This window comes from Cloeon dipterum, chromosome 4, assembly GCF_949628265.1.
Source record: "Cloeon dipterum chromosome 4, ieCloDipt1.1, whole genome shotgun sequence".
In the NCBI taxonomy this organism is placed as follows: Eukaryota; Metazoa; Arthropoda; class Insecta; order Ephemeroptera; family Baetidae; genus Cloeon; species Cloeon dipterum.
In genome coordinates, this window is record NC_088789.1 from 13,664,466 (window position 1) to 13,683,702 (window position 19,237).

General features: G+C 42.0%; 1 protein-coding gene across 1 annotated transcript in view; it reads right to left on the bottom strand.

Annotated features, from left to right (window-relative positions):
* Window positions 1-3,583: 3,583 nt before the first annotated feature.
* The window catches only part of LOC135942504 (lachesin-like), a 115,671-nt gene continuing 100,017 nt past the window's right edge, over window positions 3,584-19,237 (bottom strand). Inside the window, exons 5-10 of the mRNA XM_065488637.1 lie at window positions 18,911-19,061; window positions 13,072-13,169; window positions 8,919-9,093; window positions 7,262-7,621; window positions 6,614-6,804; window positions 3,584-4,991 (exon numbers count right to left, since the gene is read on the bottom strand). Coding sequence (XP_065344709.1) covers window positions 6,635-6,804; window positions 7,262-7,621; window positions 8,919-9,093; window positions 13,072-13,169; window positions 18,911-19,061 — 954 coding nt within the window. The 3' untranslated portion in view covers window positions 3,584-4,991; window positions 6,614-6,634. The remainder of the gene's footprint in view (window positions 4,992-6,613; window positions 6,805-7,261; window positions 7,622-8,918; window positions 9,094-13,071; window positions 13,170-18,910; window positions 19,062-19,237) is intronic.

The following is a 19,237-nucleotide window of genomic DNA, read 5'->3' on the forward strand; positions in this document are numbered from 1 at the left end:
GGTCGGAATAAATCTCGAATCAAACCCGACCAGGCTGACGTCGGAGGTGGTGTGTTTGCGTGCGTTCACCGCATTTGCTCTGTGTGCAGAGGATTTGAATGAATGGATTTGTGTGGATATTTCCCTTCCATCAACGAGCAGCACGTGCGGATTGGAAACAGTAGGAAAGGTGAACAGACTGAGTAACAATAGCATTTCCGAGATCAGCAGTGCATGCCTGATACTATTTGCTTTCCGCACCATTAGAGCCCAAGATTGTTTATTTAAAAGGCGTTTTGCATTTCCACTTAGAAAATTTTATTGCACATCTGAAATATTTATCCCTTATACGCTTCTTTCAATATCCAAAAAAATGATTATGTTATGTCCATTTAAATTGCGATTGTTCTCATCATAAATTGATGCAACTAAAATCATTTGAATCTCCATAAAATTTAAAAAATAAAGTAAAAAATGCTCGTTTTTTTATATACCATTCGAATTAGATCAAAGAAAACTAACCAATATTTTTATTCTGTGATGTAGATATCAATCAATCAATCCAGTAGCTGTGTTAGCTTCACCATATCTTTAGAAATTATTTGCCGACTGTAATATTTGATACATCCCAGGAAAATCCGGTCGGCATGCCTTTGATAATGAAATCGAAACAGCACTCGCCGAGAAAACGATTAAGAACAATAGAGGTGTAAAATCAAAGGCGAACGCACGGAGAAATCTCCAGCAGAGGCAACGCAATTACTTGCAATGCTCGTTCTCCAGATTAATGATATTAATTAGTTAATTAAAAGTCCCCCGTGATTCTGGGGCGAGGAAAAGTGCGTGGCGCCCCGCTGGGCAGCTGCCAAGGCTAGGCGCCCCGTCGCGAGGGTTATGATTGGAACAATCACACATAAACAACACACAGCACCAAATAACTCTTCTCAGCTCCGCGGCGAGCAGCCACTCGAATTTCGATTTCTGCCTCTGCTCTGCCGTCAAGACGGCTTCTCACTGCGATCATTTGCATAATTATCTCATTCATCGTCATTATGCTAATTTTTGCCATTTCATTGTATCAGTCCTCGGTTACCAAAATCCCGTCTGCATTAGTGTGATTTATTAAATCAAATAATTAGTCATCTAATTAAATTCTATTGTTCCAATGTATTGCAATTTTTGGTTTCTCATACTTCCTAAAAAAAGGCAATAATTTTTGTGTAGACTAACAGGGAACTTCGAGTTACGTTAATTTTATTATTACAATTTTGTTAAAACTTTAGATGCATATATTTATTGTAAACAAAAGGGATGCCTTCTTATTTGACTATGCAATTAGTCAGCTAATTATATTTATGTGTATCAGAATTTTCCTTCTTGTAGAACAAAGCATTAAACTCAAAACGCGTATCCATATCAATGTGAAAGCCGGTGGAAATTTTTGAGCTCCTCACATACAAGCGTGATTCTCCCTTTTTTGGAGTAACTTTCCAGGTGGTATGAAAGCCTGTTTCTCCAATTTTGATCGAAAACAAACGGCATTCAGCGTCTCTGCTGAGAACACAATAAACGCTCCATCCGAGCGAATCGAATCAAATTCTCGAATGGTTATTTCATACAGAGCAGCTAGTCTTGGGCCTCCATGAAACGAAGCGAGCCCAGAAGAATGAGAGAAGAGCCGTCGGCGTGCGGCCCGTGCTTGTGCGAGCCATCACGCTGCGACCATTAGCTATTGAGAGAGAAGATCAAAAATATTCGGTCCTAAAAGGAATGACATCCACTCACTCAGCTGTGAAAGGTCGATTTTTTCTCCGGCATCACTCCATTCTTGCTGCCGAGTTTAATTAAGCCGAGAACAAAGGGGCGCATCTTTGGCACTGGCGGAGCTAGCGTGGCACACACAGGAGAGAATGAGAGAAATCATAAAGAAAAACTTGGGTTGCTCCTTCACCTTTCTTCGGCACGATGGTGGATTATATATTTTATACATCAAGTGAAATGAAAAGCCCTGCTGGAGTTCCAGGAGAAAAGATTGCCAAAAAAGTTTCGTCGCACGCGGCAGATAAGGAAGGAAAATTTGTTCTTCGCACTGCTCGTGTCGGGACAAAAAGACGACGACGAAAGACAACTCAGCCTATTAAATTTCTTGCTCCATATAAAGTGAATTATCATCTTTATGACTTTAGCAAACTCGAGTAAATTTGCAAATTACTTTCTGGTCGTATCACGCTGCACTAGATTTCGGGTCGTTTTTGTCTGTCGACACCTTGGAAATTACCGCCTTTTTTCTCACAAAAGCTGCTGGTGACAGAGCGAATACTTTAATAAGTTCCAAGCTCACAGAGGATCAAATGTGTGCGTAAAAAGTTATTTTATCCTGTATTGGCACCTGTGCCGTAGTGATATTTACAACAAATTGCAGAATTAATTCATACAAGTTAAACTTCATGGCTTCATGGGTATACAATTGCAAATTATGGAATATTATCTAGACATAAATATGCGTTTTTTATTCCAGTTAAAAAGAAAAAGCTCCTCATACCATAATCTTAACATAAAATGTTTCAATTCAACAAGATTAAATGTTCCTCTTGTGATCATCTATAAAGATCTGTATGTTTTTTACCAGTATTATAATTCGGCATATTTTGGCTTCAGTTGCCTGGGCCAAGTTACTTTTTTCTTGACCAGTTGCTCACCAAAAAAAAACGCTCTACTTCTCTTAGCATCAAATCAACCATAAAAATCTAATTTATTCAACCACTTCAGTAATCCCACTTAAAATATGATTTGCAATTTTTTACACCACCTCAATCTTTAACTTCATTTGATCTACTACAGTTTCTAAAAAAGGTGGATGAAATTCCATATCGCTTTTCATTCTGGGAAATATAAATCACGAACTCTCACCTCTGGGGCTCAACCAGCAAAAGCCTCTCTCAAATAATGTCGTGAGAGTAAAAGACACTTTTACCCTACTACAGCTGAAGGTGTAAGGCAAGAATCAATTCGTGACAGAGCAAAAGAGAGGCACAACAAAAGACTAGGAATACGTTTGTGAGCCGCACAAGAGGCAAAAGTAATTAGGAGTGTTTGGATTGAAATGCATAGCGTCCAGCCAGCAAGCAAGCGTGGCTGAAAGGAAAAAAATAATTTAACACACGCTAGAGGCTTGAAAGTCACTGCATTGCGAGCGCCATAGGTGGAAGGAGCGAGGAGGTTGTTATTTTATTGTGCTGTCAATCACAGAGCAGCGAATGAAAGGAAAAGATGCCTTCGCCTGGCTGGGGCTCTTGAGTCCGATTCACAAGTGGTGCCATTATTACTCCAGCTCACTTCTTTGGATCGCGAGAGAGGAGAAAAAACACAGCAGTGATATTATTTTCCGCCTGCCTTTTTGTATATTATTTTTCATATTCGTTGGCCTGATAGCGGCGTATTTGAGGTGATGTGTGTTAGGAAATTGTCGGCGATGACTCAGCGGGATCGCTTGTGACCATTACCATCATTATTGGGCCGATTCTCCCAATCTGCTTGGCTTTATTGGTCTACAGATTGCTAGACGCAAAAAGATTTTTTGTTTCTGAAAGAAAACAAGCTGAGCTTACAAGTCAAGGTTCGTTATTAAATTTATTTAGCTTTCGAAACATATTGATCATCGACACTTAGCCCCTTTAAGAATGAATGTGTGAGTGTTTAATGACAAAATGACATTCAATCGAATGGCACATGGATCGATACAATTACGCGAGTTCAAAATTTTCGGGGCTGTGCCGGGGTGATTTCTCAAATTTCTTTATAGCTCTAGCCATAAGAGTAATGACTAATATTACAATTTTGTTATTTTCATCAAGAGTCGCTGCTTCTTCAGATGGTAAATAATCTCATAATGGTAGTTGTGTTGTTTGTGTGTGACAATATATTTACATGTAGTACACAAAATAAATTATTAGTATTTGAATTTTCAAAAATAAGCACACTTACATGCGGTTTTTAATGCAATGCAGAGAGGGAAAACAACTTTTGAGGGAAACGCAGAAAATCGTAGAGTGAATAGAACACCAATTTCGACAAAACACTGAACATAACTCTACTGTGTTAGTTGATATCAATCGCGCATTGCTTCTCACATCAAATTATTATTTACATTCATGACATGGACAAATACAACAGCTGTTGAAGATTTTGAAATGTTGCAAAACACTTTTGTAGAGATAAAAGGAAACATCAGCTTAAAAATGCAGGTGCGAAGATTCAACAGCTTATTTGCCACATATCTCATTTAAACGTTAAATTCACAGACAAGAATGGTACACAATTCATATCTTATGCATTAAATTAATTAGTTACTTTGTCACCGAGTCCAATTCTCAGTCAGCACAAATTGCGTAGCCTGGTACGTGGCGGCAGTTGTTGGTGAAAACAAAAAAAAGCGGGACTAAAACCAAAAGTCTAAAATCCTGTCGAGGACTAAATTGCAAACAAAAGCAACTGTTATGGTTCGATTTGGTCTGAAACCGCCGCCTAAAAAGTTTTCCGCGAAACCAAAAAACACGAACGTCGTCCACTGGATGAAGTAAGACAGGTGCATTCAAATTCGCCTCTCACGCAACGTGCGCGGCACACTCACTCTCTTCTCTTGTGAATCCATTCGGTAATTACACTTGTCGGTTTGTGGCGGGGCAAATGATGAGGATCGCGCTGCGGGAAGTATAAGACCGGAATATACTGTATATGTTCGGATGATGATTGCAGCTTGGTTGGCCAGCGTCATGCAGCGTGATGATTTGATGAGGAGAGATAATGATGTCTTTTTGCTTGGGTTAAAATTCTTTCCTTCCATTGACTGGTTGTGCGGTGATTATGCGCCGCCAAAGTGTGTCTGTCTGTGTGGGTGAACGGGAGGGGAGTGCAGCCGAGAGATATAGAGAGAAAGAGTGATCGGGTGGTTGCATAATATACGCCAAGGTGTGCCAAGGATGATGCGGAAACGCCTGTGAACCATCTGCACCCTGAAAATACAGAAAATTAGTTTCATGAGTATAGTTGATTCTCAATATTGCTAATGTAGATTGTTTCTCTGGAGATTTGATAATCGTTTTCACATTCATGATCCATGAAGCAATATAAGTTAATATCATGCTTGGTATTTGAAGTGAAATTGATTCCAGGAATGGAAAAAGATATATATGTATTAGGATCTACATATCTCAATATACAAAAGCATTGCAGTGATGTTTATAAGTTCTCGGGGTTTAAAGTAAAATGAAAGAATCCAAGCTGTTTAGTTTAACCAAGCCGTTGGCGCGCACTTTTCAGGGCATGCTTCGCGTGCACTAGCAATGTGAGAATTCAAGCGATGTTTGGGGGGTTAAGTGCGGGCTGATTTGTGCCCACATTTGATTCTATTGCATTGCAATGACGAGTCCATTCAGATTCGGGAGGATTGCAAAAGATTTCCTTGCTACTTGCTAGTTTGCACCTTTCCAGCATGCGTGAATTAATTTCACGGGACAAATGTCAAGTGTTTCAATAAAAAGGCCCTGGTGCGTGGACAGTAAAAAGAGCTAGTCCTATTTTGGTCTGAGCGTCCTCCAAATAGGCCCGTGCGCCGATGTTATTGGGACGCAGATATTTTGCAAGTGGTTTGCGATCATCTTAAAAAAGGTGAACCTATCAATGAATAAATAAAAAAAGTCAAAGAAAGTTGCTTTAGCTTGTCGGACGCATTCACAAGTATCATATAGCTCCTGGGAAATTAAATGGATCATTGTCATTCGATTTGCAATCCGGCGTGAAAAGTAATAATAATAGCATAACCGCAGTGGCTCTATACCTTGTTGCTGCCGGCATGTCATTATCAGCATCATTAAATGAATTTGCGCATTCAGCTATTCGCTCTCTCTGTGTTACAAGCGTTGGGTTTCCGAGTTTTTTGCTTAATGATTGTGTATATCAGTCGACGTATTTTCTTCAGGCATTCAAAAGCGAGAAAAGCTCTTTATTTTCTCGCACGACTGTTGCGCGTCTTGTGCAAAAATGGCACATAATATTTCCAGAAAAAAGATTCATTTGAACGGCTCGAGGCGTGACCAGGATTAAACAGCTGGTGCAAGACGTATGTCGAGACACAAAGCGTGAAATTTACTAGAAAAAATAAAGACCGACTGAGAGCATTTCTTCTCGGAAGATCTGTTCTCAAGGCTGGTAAAAAAGCTGAGTCGTGTATTGCGTTGCCAAGTTGACAATGTTATTGTTCCAGCGGGAGTAGCGAAACTATTTCGTTCTCGAGTCAGATGATCATTCTTAATATGCAGCCGAAAAAAAGAAATAAATTTCGAATCTGATCAGCATAATACAACATGGATAGCGGCTAAGCGCGGCCATTAATCATGCAAAAGACGTCTTCATATGTGCGCGACCGCGGCATGTATTGGCTTACATCATTAAAAAAGGGCGTTGTGCGTTTTTTCCATCTTCTCTCTCTGAATATCGTTTTCACCGCGCGTAAAATAATATCTCTCGGATGAGAGTCAAAATTTGTATATATGCTTTATGCGCACACGAGAATGTGGAAATATTAATAATAGAGACATCTCGACTGCGTGAACATTATTTACGATCAAAATCGCACCTTCGTGGTGTGGAGGTCAGTCTAAACAAAGTTGCAGGCGGCGATGAGAATCACCAGGATGGGCAGCACCAGCGCCGGGGTCACAGTCCTGTGGGGGCGGGACGGGGTGGAGGCCGAAGCCATGCCCTTGGTGCTCGCGTGTGGACCCGCGTCGCCCATGATATCGTTGGCTGCTTCTTCCAGCAAGCTCTCTGTGGAATTCAAATTTAATGAGTATACCTATTCGGGGTTAATTGAATTTTTTCACAATTATTGAGAGGCACATATATTACACAAATCATAATGCTTTCGCTGTCCTATACATTTTTACGAAAAATCTGAAATTCTGCAAATTAATTAGTCTGCTTGAGACAGAAATTGCATGCGCACATGTAAATGAAGACACAAGAGAGCAAGGAACGCAGCGGTATTGACCAATTTTTAATTTGATTTAATTTTTGTCAGATGCGACCCTCCTCTCACAAAACACGCACTTTCTCAGCTAATGATTTGACATGACTTATCTCATGATGCGAGTACTATAGACTGACAAACGACACGATACGGACGGATCAACAAGCAGGGGGTGGGTACGTTTGCGGTGTGTTTGTATAAATGACAATAAAAGAAAGAGCATAAATGTAGCAGAGTGTGTGATAAAATACTGACCACTGGAACCCCTGGTGTAGAACTTGTGAAGGTCTGAAACCTCGCCCCAGCCAAAGCGATTCCGGGCCTGCACGACGGCCTCGTAAACACTGCCTGGCTGTAGCGGCCGGATCACGTAGGACGCTTTGTGCTTGTTGCCGTCGCCCGTGACCTGGCCGACAACCGCCGTCCGGGGGTTGGGCGCCAGCACCACATCGTGCCACTTCCCTGGCATAGGGTGCGTCTCGTTGAGCTGCACCCGCCGCCAGAGGAGACGCGCCTCCTCCAGTGGCGGCCAGCTGGTCACCTCCCAGCTCAGGTTGTAGAAGTCGCGGCCTCTGCTGTAGGGCTCAGACTTGAACTCGACGACGCTCGGTCGCCCTGGTGGACACCACAGGGGGTGCGTTAATCTTGGGGTGTCATTTGTCAAGAAAGAGAGAAAGAGAAAGAGAAAGGGGAGAAAGCACAGAGAGAACTTTTTGCGTCAAGCCAGCGTCAACAATAACACCAAAAGTTTGCAAGCAGATTTTGGCTGGTGTGTAGTGTAGGAAAGAGTGGAAATGTGAGTTATCCTCGTGGTTTTCTGTATTGTTTTCTTGGATCTCAAAAGTTTTGCTTGTTTATGGAGGGTATACAAAAGCAAAATGTTGGATTAAACTTAGCGAAACGAAATAATTGTTAAATTTTGTCGACATCGCCAACCATTAATGAATTAAACCAACATTTGCGTTTTATTTTCAGAAGAGAGCAAGAAGTGTTACATATTGTAGTCGTAAACCAATATAATAATGACCACACCACCACCGCTTTTAAAACCGTCGAACATGCTTTGTGAGAAACTCGCTTTCAATATTCTTTTCTCATCCATATCGACTAACAATAAAGTGTACAAAATTCAGAAAACACGGCGCACGAGTGTAGCAATAAAAAGAACAGAACAACACCGCATCAGGAAACAGCGTGCATATCTCGTGCTAGGTTTAGTAAGTATGTAGAGAAGGGAGAGAGAGAGAGAGAGAGAGTGTTGTTTGCTTTATCGCATCGGTCATTTTGTAGCGCCCGCGCCCATAAAATCTGCGCCGAAAAATAAGTGAATAATGCATGAAGCAAAAAGCTTAAACCAACATACACACACACTCACGCCAGAGTTGAAGGTCGCATCGTTAATAAGTAAGAGAATCGCGGCTTAAACTATTAAATTATCCACCAAACACCTGCGTGAAGCCATTGTTGGTCAGTCCCACGACTCATCAATAAGCAAGAGAGAAAGAGATAACCAAAACCAGGGGGGCTAAAAAAGCGTCATCAAATTTGCATGCATCCACCTATCTCGTCCCCAGCCAATTAGCCTAGCCTCACACATATTGTAGGAGCTACCTCAGGGTTTCTGACTTTCCCATTGGGCAATTTTGACTTTAAACGCAGAGCAATCTTTAATGACAGTGAAACTTTAATATATTAATCGCACACTGTTATTTTCAGACACGATAAATAAACAGTTTGTCTACTGAGTATTAATCGGTCTACATTTAAGTACACTCTTGCAAAAATTATTTATAGAAAGTTTAAGACCTTCAACCGTTTGTTCTCATTACTTTTTGCCCAATAAAATCATCAAATTCCTCGTAGCAGCTCTCAAAGTTTCATTCTAAATTAAAATTAACATTTTTGTCTTTACCTGACAGCTCCATGTACTTCTTTGCTCTGCCGAGGCTGTTGTCGGCGACGCAGCTGTAGTTTCCGAAGTCACCGCTCTGCACATTGCTGATGGAAAGAGTGTGCTTTGTGCCCTTGGTCTCCATTTTGCGGCGGTCGTTGGGCTCGAGGGCGAAGCTGTCGTGATGCCATTGCACCTGCAACACAACACACGGTTTATTACGTGCTTAATTACTACTGCTGGACGCATCTCCCCCGATAAAAAGAACATCTAATGGTCTTGTTTGCGCACGCCGGACGAGCTTTGCAAGATGCCGTGCGTTGTCTTAATTTCCTTGTGTGCTGTGCAGGAGGGAAAGATCAGAGGGCGGCTTTATTGTCAGCCGGCTCTGCTTCGGCACGCCACGCGCATTTTCCGCGCTTTCCCTCCTCCCCGTCGACACGGCACATTCAATTTCATTGTTTCGCTGGCTTTATTGCGAAAATTAGGCTAATAAATTACGAACGCTTTGTTGCCGGCGAGGATCATCGTGATAAGAGAACAACATAAATGAGCCTTGTTTCGGCGGTTTCGCTGCCCTTTGTGCTCTTAAATGATGTTGTTTCAGGGCAATTGTGATTGCGTATGTATCTGTTTCGCGTGAAACGTGAAGAGTAATTTTCTTTATTTTAACGCCTTTCTTTCTATTCATGCTTGGCTCACAAAAGGTAATGTTATACATCAGTTGAATTCACGCGAAATTGCCCAGTGGAATGAATTATAGTTAAGGTGATTACAACTTTTGTCTAGCTCGCGGTGCTCATAATATTCGTGCTAATAAATGTGCCGCATCTCCTGGCTCACTTTTCACGATCTCACCGCAGTTGAGCGAGCACAACGGCAGCTGCAATGAGCAAACACTATAAGTTTTAATTCCGAAATGTCCATTATACAACTCAGCTTCTCCTCAAGCATTCTCTTGGCAGACAGAGAATTTAACCAGCTTTATGTACTTTGTTTCGTTGTTTCAACTGCGCCCGTTCATTACTGAGCTAGGATTTATTCTTCATGGTTCGCCACCCGCAATTACTGTTTGCAAAGTCTTTTGAAAATTTCATGTGTATATTAAGATAGAATTCGTTAAACATTTTAATTTATGATTCAAATACTGCTACTCCCAAATTTTCAAATAAAACTTGTTAGATTTATGAATGGTGTAAATGTTAATTTGTGATATTAATAACACAATTGGTAAAGGATCAGTGATGTTTTGCTTCACTGATCCAACAACAACTTAACTACTCTTCTTATTTTATGAGCATACCCAGAAATCGATATATCTTTTTTAATGAAATGTAATAATAAAATTTCACCCATTATTATGAGCGTAAATTAGGAATTAAGCGAATTAAGCTAAAGCGGCTCATATCCGTTGAATGGTATTTTAAGTGTAGGCTAAAGCCTGATAGATGGAACCGTTAGTGCTATTGGTACACATGGTATTGAACGGGGTGTGAGTTATTGCGCTGCACACTACCGTAGGCCATAAATCGCTCAGGTGAGCGAGCCAGATTTACAATCGGTATGCCTTTGCCAATAAAAATGCGAGGACCCCGCGGCACTTCCGCCCAAATACCAGAACACACGATGAGCGCAGTGTGTAATCACATCTGCCTGCCTATACTAGAGGTTGTTTCTCTATTACAACGTGTCGCTTGCTTGCTTATGTGCATGTTCAATGATGATGAGAGCGAGAGAGCACGGCGCACCTCCCTCAGGGCACTGTGCATCACTTGATGCTCGAGCGCTGAATTGCCGCCCGGGTGGTGTACCGTTGATGATGTTTGCGCCCCATTTCCAGTTTAGCAACCAATAATGGCACAAGGTTGTTTGGCGGATCCCTGTGATGCTTGCCGATTGAAACCTCAGTGCTTCGTTACGCATATTAATTTGTCAAATTGGCGTTCTCAAAGGACAAGATCAGACTGATCATCTCATATTAGGTGTCCGTCGTGGAACTCATGTAAGCGGATATATTTTGCTACCAAGGAGTTTTGTTTAAAGTATCAAGTATTGGAATTTTATCAAGTACTGGAATTTCATCAAACTGTGCCAAAGTTCCCATTAACGCCGCACCCTTAATTACTAACCCTCTCTAAATTGCCGGAAATAAGTTGAATCTTAATTACACAAAACGAGAAGAGGGTGAACTTTGGTGGGACAGTTCTTAATTAATTCTTGGTTGCGATGGAAATCTCCACCCCTGGCCGTGCTCTCTTTAATTTCCCAAATATGTTAGCTACTGGGCGAAGAATAACAAATCTCAAATCCTGATTTGCAACAGGAGGGAAACATCTGCGGCCCTCGACTACTTTTCTCGCTGCAAATGGCCTCCTTGCGTGAGACCCCCCTTTGTCGTCGTGCTGCACTTTACTACGCTACTATTTCCTCAGAATTATGGCACCAGCTCAACAAATACCGCCCTTTCTTTTCAGCCCTCTTTTTCCGGCAACTTTTCTGTTAGTTTTCTTCTTGTTAGGGCATTCAAATTACATGAATATGCAAGCCGCTGCACGTGCGACCTAACACTCATCGCACTGTTACTGCATTTTCAATGAATCGTAAATTTCTCGGAAACTTTTCTTCCAAGCAGGAATATCATTTTGCATTTCTCAGCGAACTTTTCTGGCTTGCTTCCACAACTGTTATCAATTTTCCTTTCGAAAACGGAGCCAATTTAATCTAAATTAAACTCACTCTTTGGAAGAGAAAGGGATTATTTTGGAAAACCCACTTGGCAGATTTATCAGAGTGGAGGCAATTGATGCACCCGTTCTTTTCCCTCGCAAGTCCCAGGACGAAAAACATCCATTAAAAGTAATTACACGTAATTCACGGACAATGCGCCATAAATTTCCCTTTCGGTAGCAGCCCCCCGCTTGCTGGCGTGAGAGCTGCGAATTCGTACGAGGCGCGGCCGCCACCCCGGGTCAAATGCCTCCCTCTTTTCCCGGCAGGGGCAGAAGTGTGCAGACGCGTCGGGTCTGCACCACACGACCGGCGCCTGCACAGCAGCGACATTGGAAAATTGCGCTCCGTGCGGCGAAACGGCGCGCGTGGCAAGTGAAAATAGAAAAAAGAGGAAAGAAAGAAAGAAAGAAGAGCGTTCCAGACATTTTTATGGCGCGGCCGGGAGAGAAATGCGAAGGCGGTGGGTTGCATACACATACTCTCCGCAACCGCCGACGTAGGTGGTTGTCTAATTAATCGCTCAGGAGGCAAGAAAAACGCAGCGAGGGCGCAAAAAGGCGAACGCAAAATGTACGGTCCCCGTTCTCCTCTTGGGCCCGCAAAGTACATCTCTGGAGATTCATAATAATAAAAAAGCAGACAGTAAAAAGTGTGCCAGCATGAACGGCGGCAAATCCTTTCGCGGTTGCACTTTTTGATGTTGCTCGCGTAATACGCAGACTAATGGCACCCGATAAATCAGCGCGAGGATTAACGTGCGATTATTGTTTCATCCACCCACACTGATGGCAGGCAGGTTTTTAGGGCTTTCTCGACAGCTTAATGCGCGTAAAAGGTTGCACGGTAAAGTATATGCAGCCGTGAAAGCACTTCTGCTCAGCACGTTGCATACCTACCTTAAGTGAAATTTGCTTCAAACTGGCTCAACTATTTTTCAACCTTTTTTTAGTTCTTTCAAATAATGAATCATCATAAGGGTAACGGTGTTGTAAAAATCTCTTGAAAGTTTTTTAACTGGAGATAGAGAGACCCTTTGCTTTCAAAGAAAGCGTAGAACCCTTATCACACAAGACAGTGGATTTATAACTGAACCAAGAGAATTTAGACGGATCATGATCGGGCTCCAACAATCAGAAATGCTAAAACTGAGCTCCTCTTTGAAAACCTCCGTAATTATGGCTCAATAACAGTTGACACAGTGACAGTCCTTTTCCCGTTAATCAGAGGAAGACTTGCAAATTTTTCATTAGTAGTCCCAAAGACAAAAAGGATGGCACATGCAAAAAAATGTTCGCTTTCGCCACCGATAATCCACCGCACATTTTTACTGAAAATCTATTCAGCCAGCGAATATTGATTTTTGTAATGCGCAGCATCAATTTTTCCCTACGTCAAAATTTGCAATTCAAGCGAAACCCCTCCTAATTGGATAAAAAGAGCTTACTATTGCAGGTGGGTCAGCGTGGACGATGCACACCAACTGAGCTTCGTAGCCTTCCCCAGAGTGAACCCAGCTGCGTTCTACCTGGATTTCTGGTGGATCTGAAACATGAATATGACCATTTCGATCAGTTTGCGTAAAATAGAGAGGCACGTTACGTGCGTAAGCATCCGCAGCCACGGTGACACGCACTCCCCCAAAATAGCGCGGCCACAAAGTATATGAACGGTGTTCCCCTCGGGTTAGCTTTTTGGAAGAAATTGTGCTCGCGCCCTTTTATACAAACGCGCACGGCGGCAGCGAATGAATGGAAAAAAGACGCCTGCCAGTGCGCATCGGCGGAAACAGGTCTGTTTGCTTTGTAAATGGATGCTCGCCGGTCTTATTTTGTGCCATCGTATTTGCATGCAACCCTTTTCATGCCCTAATATGCAAAAAGTCTGCCGGCACCCACTTTTGATAAGCAGAGTAGCGGGCATATCTGCCGGGAGAGATTTTTCTCGCATTGTTTGCTCTGTGTCAAAGAAAAATTTTTGCTTTTTGACTCTTTGAGTGAGAAAAACGCGACTAATGTGGCATGACTTTGATATGAGAATTTCTAACGTATCTGTATTGGTTTACAACTCGACAGCAATGTTTAATTTCTGTAACAAGGAAGAGAAGCGTGAAATGCAAGTTTTATAAAGGAAGGAAAATGATGTTTTCCTGCAGTCTGAATTAAATAATTCAAAACAAAACCAGCAAAAACTCGACAAATTGCCACGCCAAGCTTAGAGATCCTCGCGTGCAATTGAATTTTTTCGAGAGAGTAGTTTAATACATCCCCATGTGGCTAGCAGTGAAAATTAGCACGATAAATTCGCACAAAACTCCGACAAGCGCGCCGCGAAATTGGCTCCGGTGTAACAATTAAGTTTCATGCCAAGTCATATTTTAGTGCAAAGGTGCGCGCGCGGCGCGCACAATAATAGGATGTTCGTATGTGTGCGCGCTACCTTGGTCGTTTCGTATAATGATACAGCTGAATTATTTTTCGTTGAGTGCGGTTTGTGCCTCACATGCCTTATTTTCACTGCAGCAGCTGGCGAAAAATACGTCCTTGTCTATGTATTGGGCATATCGCTGACAAAATCTATGGACAGGGAAGTGAAACAAGGAACAAAAATGTATAAAAAGTCATAAGTGGCAGTGTCATAAACAAGAGTCTTTTCTTTGAGGCAATATCAACCAACCTTGCAATAGGTCTTATTGTTAGTCATAGATATCTTGAGGAATAAATTTATAAATTTATTATTTGGACATTTAATATCTTTGACTTTTTAGATAAACCTTCTTTCGTTAACATTTGATCATCAAAAATACTACTTAGCATATAATAATACAAAACCTATCCGTTTCCTTTTCTTTTTAAATATTATTTGATTGTTTTCACTATGCAATATTAATAAGTATTCAGATGGAGCTGATATGGTCCCCGTATAAAATTTTGCCGTTTCTCTTTCCCCCGGCCAAAGCACAAATATGCGCTAGTGTCTGTGAGCATAGGGCACAAAAGGGAGACGAATATGCAGGGATAAAGGACGATAATTACGCAGCACACACGTAGTAATAACCTTTTACTATTATTGCTTGAATGCCAAGTCATCTAATATTATATCAGGCGTGTTAGTCCAATTAAAATTTTATGTCTCAGGTGTGAGTGCTGCTTGTGCAGCTACCTCGTAATTCGAGGCTGGAGGGGCTCGGGAGCTGCTGGGGGATCTCCTTAAAAAGCAAATAACACACACTCGAGAGAATTCGTCTCGCCTTGGCGATGATTTTGATTTTTCCTTTCACAGATCAATAGGGGTGGATTGAGAACGGCTGATTGACGCCCCTTGAGGCGATTTTTCGAGTGCTCCGCTGCCCAAAGTCTTTTCAAAATCACTTCTTTCAAGCCGACAGAGGAGATGGTGCGCACCGGCCTACCGAAGCGTTCGTGCGTGTGCGTTTGTAAAGAAGAGGCCTCTACCTGCACGGTTTGCTCTTTGATTCGCCACGCTCCACCATTTTTTCTCCATTGACTTTGGCGACTGGAGACAATCAGGTGTTAATTATTGAAAAATAAAAGGCACCGGCTAGTAATTTGTTTCTGTGATTTGGCCTTGGTACACGATTGGTGAATAGGACTTAATATTGATTACTAGATCATCTCATGATGAGAAAGAAGCGACGCTTAGAAACACAGCCAGTTGAAAGACACGTGTCATTTTTTCATTTCATTTTGCAGCGTGCATCTCGTGTATCGCTGAACGATGCAATTTCGAAGACAAATTGCGCATTTTGCAAGCTCTTTTCTAAAAATTGCACTTTGTGCAGAGAGCAGCGGGTGGATGTGTATGCAACTTAATTTGCATACATTGACCTGAATAACCGATGAGAAAATAAAGCACACGGTGAACGGCACTGGGAAATTTTGCAAAGTGGATGAAGAGACCCGCCCTTTTGCATTTTTGCCGCCTCCGCCTTTTTACTACCTTAATTCGCCTTATGCATGTTTCACCTCGGCATGCTTTCCATCATGCTAGTCAATTATGTATGCAGCCATTTCATCCACTTTTGCCCGTCATAAATTTTTAACGTCAACCCGCTCTGCTCCACAAATGCAAAAAACAAACAGATGGGCTGTAGCTCATGTGTAACTCATAAGAGGTTTGCTGGCAATGTTGATGAACGCTGCAAAATAGCTTTGTGGGTTGGAGTTACGTTTAATTTTACATTTTATACAACCACGAATATTTAATGATCTGACTCAAAACTTCATTCAAATTGCTTATTTAATTTTAAGTTGTCATATTAAGAGTGCTTTTTTGACAATTGCATGAAAATATATTGATAAGCCACACACAAACCTCACTTTAACAGCACTGACAATGAGTATATCGGATTAGCACCATCTTATGAGCTGACATGCGCCTACGCAATTAGCCGACGCAAATTTAATAGCCAAGGGGCTCGAGGGTGGCCTCAGACTGCCTGCAGTGTCGGAATTTGGCAACAAAACAGGGCCCAGACCCGGGTCAGCTCAACAATAGACGTGATGGGAGATGCGAAGGGCGGTTGCATACATACACGGGGACAGCCACTGGTAAGCTGTATTGTTACGCGCGTGCTTGTATGTGAAATGTTGGGTTCGTTTGTTTGTTTGTTTTGTCCGAAGTAGAGGGACTCTGGGGCCCAGCATATTTAATAATGAACGCACGCGAGAGAGTTCATTCGGCTCCTTTTGTCTAATGGCGACGGAACAATGCAGCATTAGCGCCACTATTATCATTATTATTGTTGCCAAGAGCACGACGCGGTGGTAACTTATACCCCGCCGTAGCCGGCAGGCAAAGGTAGAGAGAGGTGTTTATTTGCACAATTGCCGAGCGACCGAAGCTGGCTGGCGATTTAAATTATCGCATTAACTGTCAAGGAAATTCGCTAATCTAATTGGCCGGGCGGAGTTGCAGCGCCCGAGATGCCATCTGAATAAAGCAGTTTGCCCGGCCGCCCGCCAGACGGCACAATACCGCTGCATTCGCGTTCTCTCTATAATCTGGGCTTAATCCGATTTTCGACTTAGAGCGAAGGACACTGCCCCGCGTGTTTGCCAGCGCTGCTCGTTTATTTTTGCAAGTGCAGACACAGCATGGAGCTCACCCGGTCCCTTCTCTAATTATCATGGCGAAAAATCTCCAATTAGCGCAGAATTACTGCAGTTTATGTCACGCTTTGCCTGCGGCTGGATTTTTTTTATTTTTTCAGCTGCAGGGGTGAACTTAACAGCTCACAGCTTTCGCAAACGGATTAAAAATGAAAAAATAGCATAGGCTTCGCAATGTTCAATCTCGTTAGCAGAGTGACTGCTAAGTTCTGTTCTCCGTTGTCATTGTTACAGATCTTTTGCTGCAACAAATTCAGAAAAATCTATGCACTCACTTCAAACAATTGATTGGTATTCTGAAATCCTAAACCAAATTTTTAAGAAAAAAATCAGATTCTTAGTAAAATTTTGGATATTATGGCCACCTCGAGTGCATATAACTGCCTTCATTAGCATTTACCAGCAGGAAAAATTAATTGTTAGTTTTTGTTCTAGGCTTTGAGAGCGAAAATCACAAATAAAAGCTTTTGGATGTAAGCAATAACTTTGCGACACTTAGGAAATAGTTGAAGTCCACGAGACAAAATTTTACATGGACAAAAACTATCGAAAGTTGATTTTGGGCGAGAGCGTTCCTTCTTTTCTAACCGCCAAACGCCTAGTGCGAGTGCCAGGGCAGACAGGGTGCTCGCATTTTGCACTGAATTTTTTACTGTAACAGAGTGCCCTTTGGCATCGGCGTCGGTGGTGATGGCATTCTGAGTGTCAGCCCATAAAAGTTGCGGCCGCATTGGGGTCGCCACTGTGCTTGCTTGTTTTGCATGTCAAACAAATGACTGTGTTAATTACGCCAACTAAACCAAGCCAAATGGAGCAATAATAAATAAAAGCGGCGAGTGGGTAGATGGGCCGCCCGGCACGCGTGAAACGGTGCTCCAACTGATGACCCTGTTAATCTATTCGTTCGGTCTCCCGATGCCCTATTGGCTGGAAAGAACAAAAATAAAACATCAACGCTAAAATTAATCAAAATTTTTCTTGAAAATTGATTTGAGCACAGAAATGTTCAATGTTTACTTTTTCACAATTATATGTGTCACATCTTGTACAGGGAAAATACTTGATTTTTCAAACCACACATTTTACCAAATAAAGGGCCGAAAAAAGAAATTATTTACCATCGTATTAATTAAAAGATCTCTCACCACGCTAAGGTATATTTTCATTCCTGAACTATTATGTCATGGAGTGGTGTATGAATTGCAAAAATTAGGTCAAATTTAACAACTGTGCGGCTTACGTAAACCACACTCATTACGACCGTTCTCCTTTGAGTTCTTTTTGCGTTGGCTGATTTTTTGCGCGCTTACCGGCTCACATCATTCTCAAGGTGCGCTCAAGGAAGCCGCCGCACCGTACTGCCGAGTGAGAATATGTGTGTGCTGTGTGCTCGTTGGCTAAGAAACAGCTCCGCATTTGTCACCACCGGCTCCACACTGCGCGCCACTTTTGCGATTAGACTCTCTGCTTAATTGCAATGCACCTGAGGTGCTGAGTAATTATGAAAAGTGCTGCTGCTGCGATGACACAAATGCGCTCTTTTCTTCTCACACTTGAGCGGCAGCTTGTTTCAGCATTTAGTCAGCCGAGCGCACAAACCGTCAGGTGATTAAATTCACTAGAGAGAAAATGAGTAAAATGAATTCAGTTTGTTAGCTAGCCGAGGTGACGCAGTAACGAGTAAAAAGTGTAATTACGCTGCTGCAATTACTTTGTGCTTAACGATCCAGATTCTTAGTAGGGGTCGAGATTTGTTCTACTGAAGATACGAACTTGAGAAACCTTAAGATATAAGTTTTAAAAAAGTTGTATATTAAAAATATTAACGCAATTATTTATAGCTAGTAAATTGATTCGTTCAAGTTGATCTCCAAGGATTTTTTATGTTGTGGTAGTCTGTGGGATTGATTTTCAAAATGTTAACTATTAATTAAAAGGAAACGGGAAATCAGTTTCAGATCCAACTGACCACTGTCAGTTTTGTTCTGCAAATATGGCTTTTGGAAATGTAATTAATCGCATTACTGATACTAATCTAACGTAAATTGATTTTAGTGAAAAATATGACACTGTTGGATTTAAAGGGTGCTACAGTTTTAGTCGATGACGCAACTCGCTTTGCTTGTATTGGATCAAAGCGGAATTTGTACTCACAGAGGATGGTGAGATTGATGTCAATGGTAGCCGGTGGTCCAACGCCATTGTTTGCTGAACACTGGTACACTCCAGCCTGGTGTCTGTCCACTTGGTCGAGAGTCAAGGAGAATCCTTCAACCGTCTTTTCGCCGCCAAACAAAGTGCCACCCTGAAAGCAAACACCAGCAACAATTAGCTGAAGAAGCCGCTTCCACATCTGTATTTTTTACATCATACCCGGTTCATTATACAAAGGGTATGAATTTCAAATGAGTTGCGCAGCGTCTAGCTCGAGTGCCGACAAGCATTATTCGCGCAATTGTTTATTCGACTAATCTCGCTCGT